This window comes from Gekko japonicus, unplaced genomic scaffold, assembly GCF_001447785.1.
Source record: "Gekko japonicus isolate JY-2015 unplaced genomic scaffold, Gekko_japonicus_V1.1 scaffold1569, whole genome shotgun sequence".
Classification (NCBI taxonomy): Eukaryota; Metazoa; Chordata; class Lepidosauria; order Squamata; family Gekkonidae; genus Gekko; species Gekko japonicus.
The window spans coordinates 162170-176220 of record NW_015169825.1 but is presented as its reverse complement, the minus strand read 5'-3'; the positions used below and the strand labels follow the sequence as shown (position 1 = coordinate 176220).

General features: G+C 44.9%; 1 protein-coding gene across 1 annotated transcript in view; it reads right to left on the bottom strand.

The window, feature by feature from the left end:
• Nucleotides 1–8476, bottom strand: part of MCM10 (minichromosome maintenance 10 replication initiation factor) — a 30663-nt gene extending 22187 nt beyond the window's left edge. Inside the window, exons 1-4 of the mRNA XM_015417234.1 lie at nucleotides 8451–8476; nucleotides 4049–4342; nucleotides 2787–2891; nucleotides 167–298 (exon numbers count right to left, since the gene is read on the bottom strand). Coding sequence (XP_015272720.1) covers nucleotides 167–298; nucleotides 2787–2891; nucleotides 4049–4342; nucleotides 8451–8457 — 538 coding nt within the window. The 5' untranslated portion in view covers nucleotides 8458–8476. The remainder of the gene's footprint in view (nucleotides 1–166; nucleotides 299–2786; nucleotides 2892–4048; nucleotides 4343–8450) is intronic.
• Between the last annotated feature and the right edge of the window lie 5575 nt (nucleotides 8477–14051).

Genomic DNA, 14051 nt, shown 5'->3' with positions numbered 1-14051 from the left:
CTCACAGCTTGCCCTTCATAACCTGGCTGCAGTATTCACGAATCACCAAATCCAGTTTCTTCAGAAACAAAACAAACCATCTCTCATGTGCTTCTCTTACTCAAATGGTCCATACCAACCAAGCTTCATGACACTTCCAGTCCAGGAGAGCTTTTGACCACCATACCTGACAGCAAAGGTTTCAGCTTCTGGCCCTGGGAGGGCAGCAGAACGGGACAGTTGAGCTGAGCTGAGAAACATGGTGACTCTTGAAGTTTGGGAGGCTTCTTCTCCCTTAAAGGGGCAACGGGCAATTTACCTGATCGACAAACCAAAAATTATTTGAGAGACTTAATGGGAAATTGACTTCATTGTCAAAATAATGCTGGAAAATTTAAAAAGATTCAGGGGAATAGGAAGCTGCATTTGAGCTAAAACGACAGGGACGAAACAATATGCTTAACAGCAGGTATAAGATCGTGATGAAGCTCTGCGGAATCTTATAGGAGGCAAACCAGATGAAATGCTGGGATTTCAGAATGTCCAGCTCTCTCTCTCTTTTAAATCAATTAGGCACATCGGGCCCTGATTCAGATAAGGGCTGTGGCATGAGTGCCTGCCACCCATGTGCAACTGTGCCAGTCTGAATCAAGGCCCAGAATGCCTAAAAATTAAATTTATGACATGCTTCTGGAATCTGTCCCTTGTGTAAGACAGTCTAGTTTAAACATATCACATCAGCAACAGAATGTCCAGGAGGCATGGTGTAGAGGTTAGAATGCCAGAGTGAGATCTGTGATATCCAAGTTCAAATCCCTACTCAGCCATGGGAACCTCACTGGGTGAACTTAGGCCAGTTACACAATCTCAGCCTAACCCACCACACAAGATTGTTGTTTGAGGATAAAATAGAGAAGGGAAGAATGCTGTAAGCCACTTTGGATCCCCATCTATGCTCCCTCTCAGCTCCACAGTGCTGTGAGCAAGAATTCTACTACCTCGTGAGCAAAAAAAAGCTAGTAGCATTAAAGGTGTGAGCGAGTCTACATTTGACTATTGCATGAATTAGTCTCTTAGAAGATTATCTCCATACCCTTGTAAAAATCTCAGAATGAATTCTTTTAAACTATATTTTAAGAATAATTCAAACATTATAAGAGAAAACAGAATCAAATCAAATTTTATTACAGAAAAATGTCCTCTACGGGGGTAGACAGGTCTACCCACTCCAGTCCACTATATCAGTAGACCTGGCCTCAGACCATCACCCTACACTGACCCTTAGAAGACATACCAGCACTGGGGGGGGGGGATTATTGCAGTCTACTTTGGGGGTTTTCAAAGTGAAATATGACAAATGTACAGGTCAAGTATAACAGAGGTGGAACAATCACGGTCAGAACTCTGCCTACCTAACAAACAGGAAGTTGCTTAAAGGTTATCAACACGCCCAAACTACTTATTTATTCAAATATTTATATCCCACTTTTACTGTGACTCAGGACATCTTACAAATCATATTGAAAAGCATAATAGGGGGTGTGCAAAACAAATAGATTTTTCCCTGCTTCATTATAGCCTATGGGGACCATTATAGTCAATGGACCCCCATAAGCTATAATGGAAAAATGATCCAGGGGTATCTGGGACTCTGGGGAGGGGCTGTTTTTTTGAGGCAGAGGCACCAAATTTGCAGCATAGCTACTGGTGCCTCTCCTCAATCCTGCCCAAGTTTCAAAAAGATTGGACCAGGGGGTCCAATTTTATGGGCCCCAGAAGGAGATGCCCCCATCCTCCACTGTTTCCAATGGAGGGAAAATGCTTGTGAGCTGGAAGCTAAAATTCTTGATCAGCCAGCTAAAATTTTGTGTGCCATCACCCCTAACACAGCTTAGAGGGGACACTGGTTCCCATTGGAGAGAAAAGTACAGTAATATTATCTAAATAAAACACACAATGCCATGTTGTTTGAACTGGCAGATACTGTGGTGTAAGCTTAAGTGTCCTGAGCTTTGACTCACAGATTCCAAGACGTTCCACTGTCATATTTTTCTACTAACTGGAGTGTCTTAGACTGTATGTATCAAGTGTCAGCTTTCTAGCTAGCACAGAAGTACCTCATCCATTCTGGTGACCATTCATAGTTCCCCATTTAGAAAGGAGAGAAGTGCAAATGGCACATTTCAGACTTTCCAAATAATCACGACGTCTTGGATGAGCAGCATACCAAGGCTCAGATTTATGTCTGATATCATATATAAATAATTTTGATACCCCCCATGATTTCAACAAGATCAAGCTTTCTTACTCTAAGTAGGATATTCAGCACCTTTTAAAGAGTTTTATACGAAATCCTCGCACCAAGAAGCCAAATGCTCTAACAATCAGGTATGCTCATGCTTTACTCTATTTAGCAAGCATTTGCCATTAAGATATATCTAACTCAGCAAAAAGCAGCATTACCAGGCCGCCTCCTGCTTCAGAGCCATTGTTACACGATTCTACCATCACACATTAGTTCGGCAACCGAGGGGAAGCTGTTTAGAGAACGCACTCCACAGTAAAATCCAAGGGGTCCAAAGTTATATTTGTTTAGGTGCTAGATTAAAGCTTTAGAGTTGCCAATGTTTGATTTTATGCAGACTTCTGCTTTTATTACCTGCAGCCTCATCTAGCCTTCATCAATGTGTCTTGATCTATTATTTTTATAATCTGATTTGTTCAAGTATATTGTTTCATTTTAGATTTCATAGACTTGGAGATGTTACGTCAGAAAGTAGCATGTACATAAAACAAAACCAAATTACCAGCTGTTTTCTTGCCAGGAGGAGAGTTTGCTGGCTGACCTATTGCTGTTATTTGTAATTGTTCTTGTAATTTCTTCATCTGCTCTTGCAATTGCCTCAGCTCATCTGAGAGAGAGAGGGGGAAAAAGAATTCAGAAACAGCCTCATTTGGTAGACTGGTTAGTAAACAGTTTTATTTTTTAATACAGTGAATCAAAAGAGGGAACCTGAACCTAGGACAAAGAAAAGCCAAACTCTGTATTTGCAAAAAGGCTTCTAACTCTCAAAGTCCTAACTCTGATTATAAAAATCCTTCTGGTTGCACAACAGCCTCCAATGACTGCTTCTACCATCCAGAAATGCTGACAGGAAATGCTAAAAGTTTTTAAATATCTTCATCAAGAGCACCTGTTCATAGTCAGACACAAGGCTCTCTGCTTTTAGCAATCCATTTTTAGACAAGCTGTCTCTTCAAGCTGGACTCAATTCTTCTACAAAATTTTGTGCAGTGAAATTAGCCCAAATGCTTTGGGAACTTTCACACCTAATGAGCTTTGCTAGTTGCATTTTTGCTGCTGTTGATGAGACCCATTTGTTTGGTTTGTAACATGCCCTGTAGCAATTATTTACAGCTGGAATACGTATATAAGGCAATGGTAGTATTTCCATCCTTGGAGGTTTCTGAAAGACTGAGCAAGCCTTTGTCACGGGGCAATCCACTGTCGTGTTAAGGCAGTGGCTGAACTATTGATTCCTTCTGAAATAACTGTGAACATTAGGTTAAAAAGTCTGAATTGAACCGATAAGCAGAGTGACCATTCATGGCAACAAGAGCCTATTGTAGTTGCTGTAACCAATCACTCTGCTTATTGGTACACTTTTTAGAGTTGCACAGAAACACCATAGGCAGGCGTTTTCTTTTAGGTGCCAGAGGGCTTTCGGTATTTGAATTCTCTGACATGCTGATGCCTCAACTTTGACACAATGATCAGTGTTGTTGAGAAAAGAAATAATGATAATTTAAGCAACCTTGCAAAATCTGGCAACAGAATACTTAGAAATAGAATTAGGATTGGTCAATGTAATGCTCATCTGGACAGTATGTAATGGGTAAATCCTTTGACAATGGACTTATTTTTTATGTTTTTGTTCCTTTCTTGTCTCTTTGAGGCTGTTACAATTTAATAATTTAAACTGAGCCTGCCTGGAGGGGAGGGCGGGGTATAAATCAATCAATCAATCAATCCAACAAATAAATAAATAAAAGAGAGAGAGAGAGAAACCTTGCAGATCTTCATTGGTCTTTTCCTTTGGTAGAAACGGAGACACATCCTGCACAGTTTCCTCCTCCTCCTCCTCCTCTTTCAAGAGGTCATCCACATCTCCAAACAACCCTGCCACGTCTTCCTTGCAGTCACCAGATTCTCCCTCTCCAGTGTCCAGCTCCTCAGTGCATGGAGAATCAGCATCAAAGAGTTCATTGTACTCGTCAGGGTCTCCAGCTTCAGCCTCACCAAGGGCGTTCTCTTCAGGATCTTCCTCTAATAAGGAAGCCAGCAAGTCTAAATTATCATCTGCTGGAATTATATAAACACAAAAAGTCAAACTTAACAAATACTCAAACAGCACAAATAAATCTGAAACCCAATTTAAGGTGCACAAGCCTCAATCTAACGATAGCCTTCATTAGAAAAAAGCAATGCACAGTTTACCTCTCAGATTCAAGTCTATTCAGAAGTAGCACCACTTGCTTCCCTCCTCCCAGGTTGACCTTTGCAAACCAGCTGAGGGACAGAAAGCACAGACAACTGCCAAGGTTAGCACAAGCTTACTAGGCCGCCTCCATGTCTCCTGGTAAGGCCCTTCACAAAACAGAACCCCTGCTTGCTGACTGGATTTTTACACCACTTTGTAGAGGAAGCAAGACCAAGTTTTTCAAAACTCGAAAGATGTCAACACTGTCAGGGTCAGTGTGTACAATCCTGGTTGCTACACCTGAGAAAGGATATTGTAGGGCAAGAAAAAGTGCAGAAAAGGGCAATCAAAATGATGAAGGAACTGGGACAGCCTCCTCACAAAAACAGGCTAAGAAATGTGAAGTTTTCCGTTTTGGAGAAAAAAAGAGCAGGGGGGAGGGAGTTAAGAGGTTTATAAAATTGTACATAGGGTAAAGAAAGTGGTCAATATCTTACTGGGGATGACCAAAAAGGCCCAGTGTTAGAGCCATAAAGGAGGGAGGCTAAATCCTTCTTTTCCCTTAGCATCTGTACATTTTAATAACTAGTTCTTTGTCCTCCATCATTAACCTCCCCCCCACCCCACCCATCACCACAAACCATTAGATCAGGCTGTTGAATTGCTTAGAAATTACTAGCTATTTAGAAACCAAAATAGCTAACTTGCTAAAACACAGAAAGCTCTGAATATAACATTAATATTTAATAATATTCCACACACTCATTCTCCTCCTGTGGATTTTTCAGAAAAAGATGCAAGCTGAGTAATACAACTGTTCTAATGGCATTTCAGTGCAATCTTCCACTTGTTCAGTTTTCACTCAGAGGGCTTGGACTGGGGTAACTATGTATTACAAGATTCCTAAGTATTGGAAAGAATTTAGCCCATTAAAATCAACAATTTTAAGTGGTAGCAGTGTTACAGCACCTAGTTTCAGGGCTACATTTTTGCCCCAGCAGTGGAACTTAACATTCCAGTTCCCATGAGAAAAGTCCTGTTTTTGGTTGTGGAAACCTATTAAATTGTGACAGAGAGCTAAGACAGCAAATTCATGACAGAAGAAGAGGAGGAGATTGGCTTTATCCCCCCCCACCCTTCACTCGGAATCTCAGAGCAGCTCATAATCTCCTTTCCCTTCCCCTCCCCACAAGAGACACCCTGTGAGGTAGGTGGGGCTGAGAGAGCTCTTTTGACAACTATTCTTGAGATAACAGCTCTGAGAGAACTTGCAACTGACCCAAGGTCACCCAGCAGCTGCATGTGGAGAAGTGGGGAATCAAACCCTGTTCTCCCAGATTACAGTTCGTGTTTCTAACCAATGCTCCCTCTAAGCTATGGAGTCTTGTGACCTCGGATTTCTTTAAAGAGGATGCAACTCCTATTGAATGAGGATTTTGTTTCCCTGATCTTAGTTTATATAATCAAGCATACTTGTTAACTTGTAGTAATTATTGGGATCACTCTTTGCAGTTCAACTGTCCACCTTGGGCTCTTTCGGAGGCTTCTTGTCTGGTGCCCTTCTCTAAGTGGAATGCATGAGGGTCTACTTAAGCTAGAGTGGATCCCATCCTTCCTGCAACTTCTGCAGCTACAGAACAATCGTGTATAACGTCACAACACTATCAATTTGATTCATTTTCACATGCCAAATTAACCTTATGGACCGATCCAAACATAAAAACTGGGAAGAAATCTTTTTAATGGAAAGCTTGGATCAATAAGGGGATTTTTAAATTGGAACAACTGATAGATTATGAGGATATGAGTTTTTGCCATTTTCTCAGCTGAGGTCTAAATATGACTTGTCAGCTTGTGTTGAATGGCAACATTTATAACTGCAACATCTGTTGGTCTCTAAATACAGCCCGGCAACATTAAATGTTTTCAGAGTCCCCTTTGCTTCTGGAAATTCTCACTGAATCAAGGCAGAAAACAAAACCTACAATATTTGTTTATAAACATGCGATGTTGATTAATACATACAATATAAAGAATCTCAGAAATGAATGGAGTAAGGAGCTAGATTTTGCCAAGGCAATGGGATATGGCCATTAAGCTTATACCTGCCTTCTTCGTGGATCTTAAGTTATTATTTGTTCAGCAAAAGGTCATGTTTAGGATACACTGGACACCACAGCAACTCTTTAGCAAAGGACTGAGTAATGTTTCTAACTGTTGGCTTTGTAACTTCACAGGATGTGTGAATTTGGTTTTTCTGGGAAATGGTAGGCAGGTAATTTAGATCTACTTCAGAAGGTGGGGTAGGGCTGAGTCATTATCTTCATTTAAAATTCAATTAAAACATATAAAATTTAACAGATTCAAGTTCAAATATTTACAGATTCAAGTTCAAATATTTACAATTAATCAGATAGCGTATAATAACACTATCACTATACCGGGGAGGGAAACAAGGGGGGAGAAGGGGCAGGAAGAACTATATGAATAGGAATTCTCCTGGCCTCACCCATACGATTGGCGGTACATCTCCATTTTACAGGCCCTGCGGAAATGAGTCAAGTCCCGCAGAACCCAGACCCCGCTCAGAAGTACATTCCACCAAGCTGGAGCTGCCACTGAGAAGACTGTATCTCTAGTTGAGGCCAGGCGAATATTCTTTGGCCCCGGGACCGTCAATGTGTTATTGTTTAAAGAGCATAGAGCTCTCTGGTGGGTATGTCAGGAGAGGCAGTCCCGAAGATACGTTGGTCCCAGACCGTGAAGGCTTTCAGGTTAAAACCAACACCTTGAACTTGATCTGGTATTCAATCTGGATGCACCAGTTGCATATGGGCTCTAACAGGAATTCCTGTAAGCACCTGTGCCACTGCATTCTGGACCAGTTGACGTTTCCGGGTCAGTCTCAAGGGTAGCCCTATGTAGAGAGAGTTAGTAGCCTAAACTGGAGGTGACCATTGCATGGATCACTGTGGCTAGATCAGGGTGAGAGAAGGGTGCCAGTTGCTGGTCTTGGCGTAGATAGAAGAATGCCAACCTGGTGACATTCGTGATCAGGGCCTCCATTGACAGGGAGGCATCCAGAATCATGCCCAGACCCTTAACTGTTGGTGCTGGTGTTAAAGGAGCATTGTCCAGAGTCGGGAGCTGGATACCCGATCCGAGGTATCCCTTCCCCAGCCACAGGACCTCTGTCTTCAATGGATTTAGCTTCAGCCGGCTCTGCTTCAGCCATCCAGCCATGGCTTCCAATCCCTTTACCAGATTTTATGGGGAGGTACTGGCGGCTGGCTGGCCACCCATGAACAGATATAGCTGTTATAAAAACGTCTTGAGCTGTTATAAAAACGCCAGAGGGGCCTACCGATCCGCCGCGAAAAGAGGACCGCCAGAAAAAAAAGAGGAGCCAGAAGCCGCAGCTGAAAGACGACGGAAAAAGCCGACCCGAGGAAGAACAACCCCCCTCCACTGGGTGCTGGTAGGGATGTCCCCACCCCTGATGAATTGTGGCCTTAGATAGGGATAATGGATAACTGTATAGCCGCTCAGAGACCCCTTCGGGGATTAGAGCGGGATAGTAAGACGAAAGTTAAATAAAATAAATTAAAATAAAATTAAAGTTAAAGGAGGCTCTCAATCCTTCCCTCAGGTTCCCGGGCTGAGCAAAGAGCCAAAATATTATACTTTGGCAGAGTGGGACAGCCAGGGTTCTTCGGGAAAAAGGAAAACACATTACTAGGGTGGCTCAATCAGGCAGGGAAAGAAAAATGGAGGGAAATAGACAGGGGCATCATACATGCACAGTAGAAAGGTTTGAGTGCGGTAAAAGATCTGACAATATTTGAAGAGCTGAGTTTCTGAAGCTCAGTGGGGGTACATGCCTGATCAGTAACTTGGACAGTAGATGACTGACAATCCCTCCCTTGAGCAGGATAGAAGCATAATGAATACATGCTTGTAAAAAAAAAATCCAGACAACTCAAAACTCACCATCCATATTCTCACAGCACCGATTAAGACTTCTCAGGAGAAATGACTGTTTGCTAGAAAGAATAAAATAAATATGAGAGACTTGGTAAGGAAAAATGCTAATTTGTGTGAAAAGGCATAAAGTTGACCTGAGGGTGAAAATATCAGTAGTGTAACCTACTTCAGAGAGTTGTTGTGAGGATAAAATAAAGGAGAGATGAAAGTTGTAACCGACTTTGGATTCCCAGTGGGCAAAAGGTGAGGGACAATTGAAGTAAATAAAGAAACAAACTGAATGCACTGTAAAACCTGATTTATGTCCTTTATTTATTTACATTATTTATAGTCTGCCTTTCTCACAGGGACTCAAGGAAGATTGCACATAGTGAGTCAGTACAATCGACAGAATGGGACACTCGATAATCAATGCATTAGGATTTTAGAAGTCTGGAAGCACCAGAAAGAACTGAAGTATAGCATAAATATTCACTTGGCACATTAAGCGGCACAGAAATCACATACATAGAATCCTACTTAACAATAAGCTTCACAGAGCAGTATGGACCATGGTCCCTAATCATTTATCCAAGCAAGACTGTAAAACCATTTTGTGCAGTGCAACCCTATTAGCTGCACAGAAACACCCTCTTGCATAGTTTAATTTTGCACAGTTTGCGGAAAGCTTTCCTGACTTCCTCAGGCAGGCCATTCCATAAGGTGGGAGCCACAACAGAGAAAGCGTGTGTACAGGAGTTACTGATGGTGCCCATTTGCAGGCTGGCACCCGCATAAGCCCCTGCTGACTTGAGTGAAGTGAAATAAGTAGTTGTGGAAGAGCATAGGGAGAGCAGGGGCCAAGGCCATGAAGGTTTGATTGCATTTTGCAACTGCAGCAGCTGTTTTCTTAGGTTAAATTGCATAGTAAACTAACTGTACAATGATTTGGGCCATTCTTCCTGTTTCAGTGCCTTGTATATTGTTCACAGACATTTATATTTAATTGCCATAAATCATGATTACATCAGCTTAGAAATTAATCTGATTTGCAATATTTTATATACTCTCTCTTTCATGCAGTTATATCAAATGAATATGTAATAACCTGCCAAGTATTTGACCAGACTGATGATCTTTTAAAAAAAAAAAAAAAGTTCCAAACTCACTCAAATCCCCTCCATTAAGGGGCATCGCTCATGTAGAAAACATGCAATGTGGAAAGCAGCTATAAGTGCAATTTTGAGGCTCCATACGCGAAACGCAGGAAGAAGGCAGAGGGGAGCCATTTTTCGTAAAAGGTTTACATTTTAAATAGGCATTGCAATATGATGTACTTTACAGGAATGACCCAGTAAGCTTACGGGTCACCTCGCATGATCATGCCAGTGTTCTCCCCCCCGGGACGGCAGTGCACCGGGGCTTTCCTCATTTCCTCACCACAAAGAGACAGTCACTGACCAACCCACCCTGGTTAGTAGAAATGCCAGCCTCCAGGTGGACGCTGGAAATCTCCCATTACCACGGATCTCCAGAAGTAAGTTCTGCTGGACAAAATGGTAGCTTCGGATGCCGCCGCCACATCCTCAGAAAGTTCCCAACCCAGAACTGGCACTCCTACTTGACAGGTCGCGGCCTTCGATGACCGGCCCTTACTGACTCCCCACCCCCACGTTCTCTTTCTATGGAGGAATCCCGTCTCCCGCCCAAACCTCTGTCCTTCCCCCTAAAATCAACCCCCTTTCCTGTAGGAGAAACTGCGACCTCCTCACCTCTGTAGTCCGCAGCCGCCCGCTCACCACTGTCCCGTCGCCCGAATCTCCCGCCAACATTCTAATTCTGGCCCCGCCCATCTCCCTCTAGGCCACGGCCCCTCCTGCGCTTGTGGAATCCAAGAAACTGCACGACCGGAAGAAGAAATCATCCCCCACGTCCTCTCAACTGCGCATGCGTCCGCAGCAACCCTTTCCCCCAAATATACGTTCCCCCCGAAAACGCCATTTCCGTCGTCCAGAGGGCAAAATATGCTCCTCGCGCCTTGTCGCTGGGAGACGAGGCGCGAGGAGTGGTTTTGGCTCCAGCGGGGCCGGGGAGCGGATATTTAAAGAGATATGCCCGGTGGCGCCCGCGCTCTAGGTGCCCCCCCCACCGGCGCCCCCCCCCCCCACGAAAACTTCCCCGTCTCCTCTCAGCTCTGCCGGCTGCCCCTGAGTTCCTGAGGACGGCGGCGGGCAAAATGTCCCCCCCTCCCTGAGCTCCGGTGTGGTCGTCGGCGACTCCTCGTGGCCGAGGGCCTTGCCGGTCCCTTTCAATGTTGGGGGTGCCGCTGGAGGTGGTCCTGGGGGGCGGGGCGCAGGGAAGTCCCCCTCCCTGTCTTCTCTTCTTCGGGGACCACCCCCCACCCCCTCCCGGAACGGCTCACCGCGGCCCCTGGCTGGGACAAAGGCGGACCTGGCCACCCTTCGTCTAGGCAAAGCCCCCAATTGCCCTTTCGCTTTCCCGCGTTGCCCTTGCTGCGCTCCTTCGGTTAGCCGGGCAGGACCCTGTCGGGAGATTACCGGCGGAGTCCGCTTCAAGACGCTGCTCCCACCAGCCCCAGGCTGTAGCCCTTTCCCTGCTGCCGGCCGGGAGACTAGTCCTCCTCCACCCGCTTTCGCGGTCTGGATTTCCCTCCCTCACCCGTTTCCTCCTCCTCCGGTTTGTCTCCCTCGCTCCGTGCCGTCCGCTCTGCTAGCCTCGGGGGAAATCGGTCCCGGCGTCGGAAGGGGGGCGGACTCTGTGAGTCTGTTTGCGGGTGCGCGCCTGGGGTCGCCTGGAGGGCCTGGGGGGGGGGGCGCACGCCTCGCTGTTTTTGCACTGTCTTTGCCTGTGCAGTGTGAGCTTTTGTATACACACTTCTTCAGATACAGTGAAACAGAATTTCCTCAGCCTTTACATATAGGAGGACTACATATAGGAAGACAGTACATATAGGAAGCCCACCCGGGCGGGGTATAAATATAATTAATTAATTAAATGAATAATAAATAGAACACCTTTAGAGCCCAGAGCCGCACCTTTAAGACCAACAGTTTTGTACAAGGTGTGAGCTTTTGTGTATAAACACACTTCTTCCGATACAGTGAAACAGAATTTACTCAGCCATTACATATAGGAAGACAGTACAACAGCTTTAGAGTCCAGAGCTGCACCTTTAAGACCAACAGAGTTTTGTGCAAGGTGTGAGCTTTTCTGTACAAACACACTTGTTCAGATGCAGTGAAACAGAATGTCCTCAACCCTTACATATAGGAAGACAGTATACAGTGAAAAAGATACATTGAAAAAGAATTTCCCCAACCCTTACAGTAGAAAAGCTTTAGAGTCCAGAGCGGCACCTTTTAGACCAATAGAGTTTTGTGCAAGGTGTGAGCTTTTGTGTACAAACACAATTCTTCCGATACAGTGAAACAGAATTTCCTCAGCCATTACATATAGGAAGACAGTAGAACAGCTTTAGAGTCCAGAGCGGCACCTTTAAGACCAACAGAGTTTTATGCAAGGTGTGAGCTTTTGTGTACAAACACACTTCTTCAGATACAGTGAAACAGAATATCCTCAACCCTTACATATAGGAAGACAGTAAAACAGCTTTAGAGTCCAGAGCGGCACCTTTAAGACCAACAGAGTTTTGTGCAAGGTGTGAGCTTTTGTGTACAAACACACTTCTTCAGATACAGTGAAACAGAATATCCTCAACCCTTACATATAGGAAGACAGTAGAACAGCTTTAGAATCCAGAGCGGCACCTATAAGACCAACAGAGTTTTGTGCAAGGTGTGAGCTTTTGTGTACAAACACACGTCTACTGATACAGTGAAACAGAATTTCCTCAACCCTTACATATAGGAAGACAGTAGAACAGCTTTAGAGTCCAGAGCGGCACCCTTAAGACCAACAGAGTTTTGTGCAAGTTGTGAGCTTTTGTGTACAAACACACTTCTTCAGATACAGTGAAACAGAATTTCCTCAGCTATTACATATAGGAAGACAGTAGAACAGCTTTAGAGTCCAGAGCGGCATTTTAAAACCAAAAGATTTTTTTGCAAGGTGTTAATTTTTTCCCCCCCCCCCCCCCGCGTCCTGTTGCTGTGTGTGGTGAACGGGGGGGGGAAGGGCCGTCGGCGCTTGCCTGCTTGCTTGGGGTCTGGGCTGCAGATGCGGTGTGGGTCGTGCGGTGGGGCAAGGGTGGCCGTGTGTTCTCTGGCAGCTGGGAGGGGAGGGGCGTCGTGCCTTGGGACTGCCTGGATGTACCTTTCCCGGGCGCAGTCCATCTTCATCCCATGCAAATCCGTGGCTGGCTAGAGTGAGATGAGGCTTGACTCCCTTGGGAGGGCTTCCTGATCCCGCCTCCCCACTCCCCAGATGTGATGAGCTGCCTTTGGCTGCTGTACGGCAGTAGGGCACAATGGCTAAAGGATTGGGTCTCCCTTGGGGGGGGTAAGAGCGAGGGGGACAAAAGTCAAGAAAGAGAGAAGATCCCGCTGCAAGACAGAGCTCAAAGTGCTTCTTCCTTCCAGCCATAGCTTTGCCTTGCAGCCTCCCCTCCCTTTGTTAAAAGCAATATATATTGGCCCTTCTCCCCCATTCTAGCGCCTGCCTTCTCCCTTGAGTGGATGGCATTAGACTGCAATGTGAAGCACCCTGCTTGTCTCGATTGATGCATTGATCTACCAATTTCGTTTCATTGAGTGTAAGGTGATTCACAGCTCAGGTAATGCCTATGATAGGATACACTCAGTGCAGATTGGGGGGGGGACTATGGAAGGGGAAATGTCCAACTCCAGGTGCTCTCAGATCACTTCCATCGTTGTTTGCTTTTATTTGCCTGACTTGATGCACAAAGAAGGATTAAGAATAAAAGGGAGGCAGTAAAAATCTGCATAAGATATACAACCAATATCGCACCAAAAATACCCTACAATAAAGACCATAGTGCAGGAGTTACAAGATTGGGAAGCAGTGCAGGGAACTGTTAGATCCTGTCCAATAAAAAAGTGGATCACAAAATTAAAAAACAATGCAAGAAATAACCCAGCATATAATGCATCGAGGCGTCTGCTTTAAATTAAAGATTAAATCAAAGCATTAAGGCTCATCTTTTGAGAAGCCTAAATTCTTATTAAATGAGTTATTAGAAATAAAGATTATCTCTCATCCCAGTCCCAGAACACTCCTGCTACACCTTGGGGCTGTCATTCCAGTCTGTGGTCTCTCATTCCAGTCCCTGAACACTCCTGTTCCCCCCTGGGGCTGTGATTCCAGTCCGTGGTCTCTCATTCCAGTCACAGAACAGTCCTGCTAAACCCAGGGGCTGTCATTCCACTCCGTGGTCTCTCATCCCAGTCCCAGAAAACTCCGGCTACCTCCAGGGGCTGTCATTAGACTCTGTGGTCTTTCATTGCAGTCCCTGAACACTCCTGCTACACCCTGGAGCTGTCATTCCACTCTGTGGTCTCTCATCCCAGTCCCAGAAAACTCCTGCTACCCCCAGGGGCTGTCATTAGACTCCGTGGTCTTTCATTGCAGTCCCTGAACACTCCTGCTCCACCATGGGGCTGTCATTCCACTCTGTGGTCTCTCATCCCA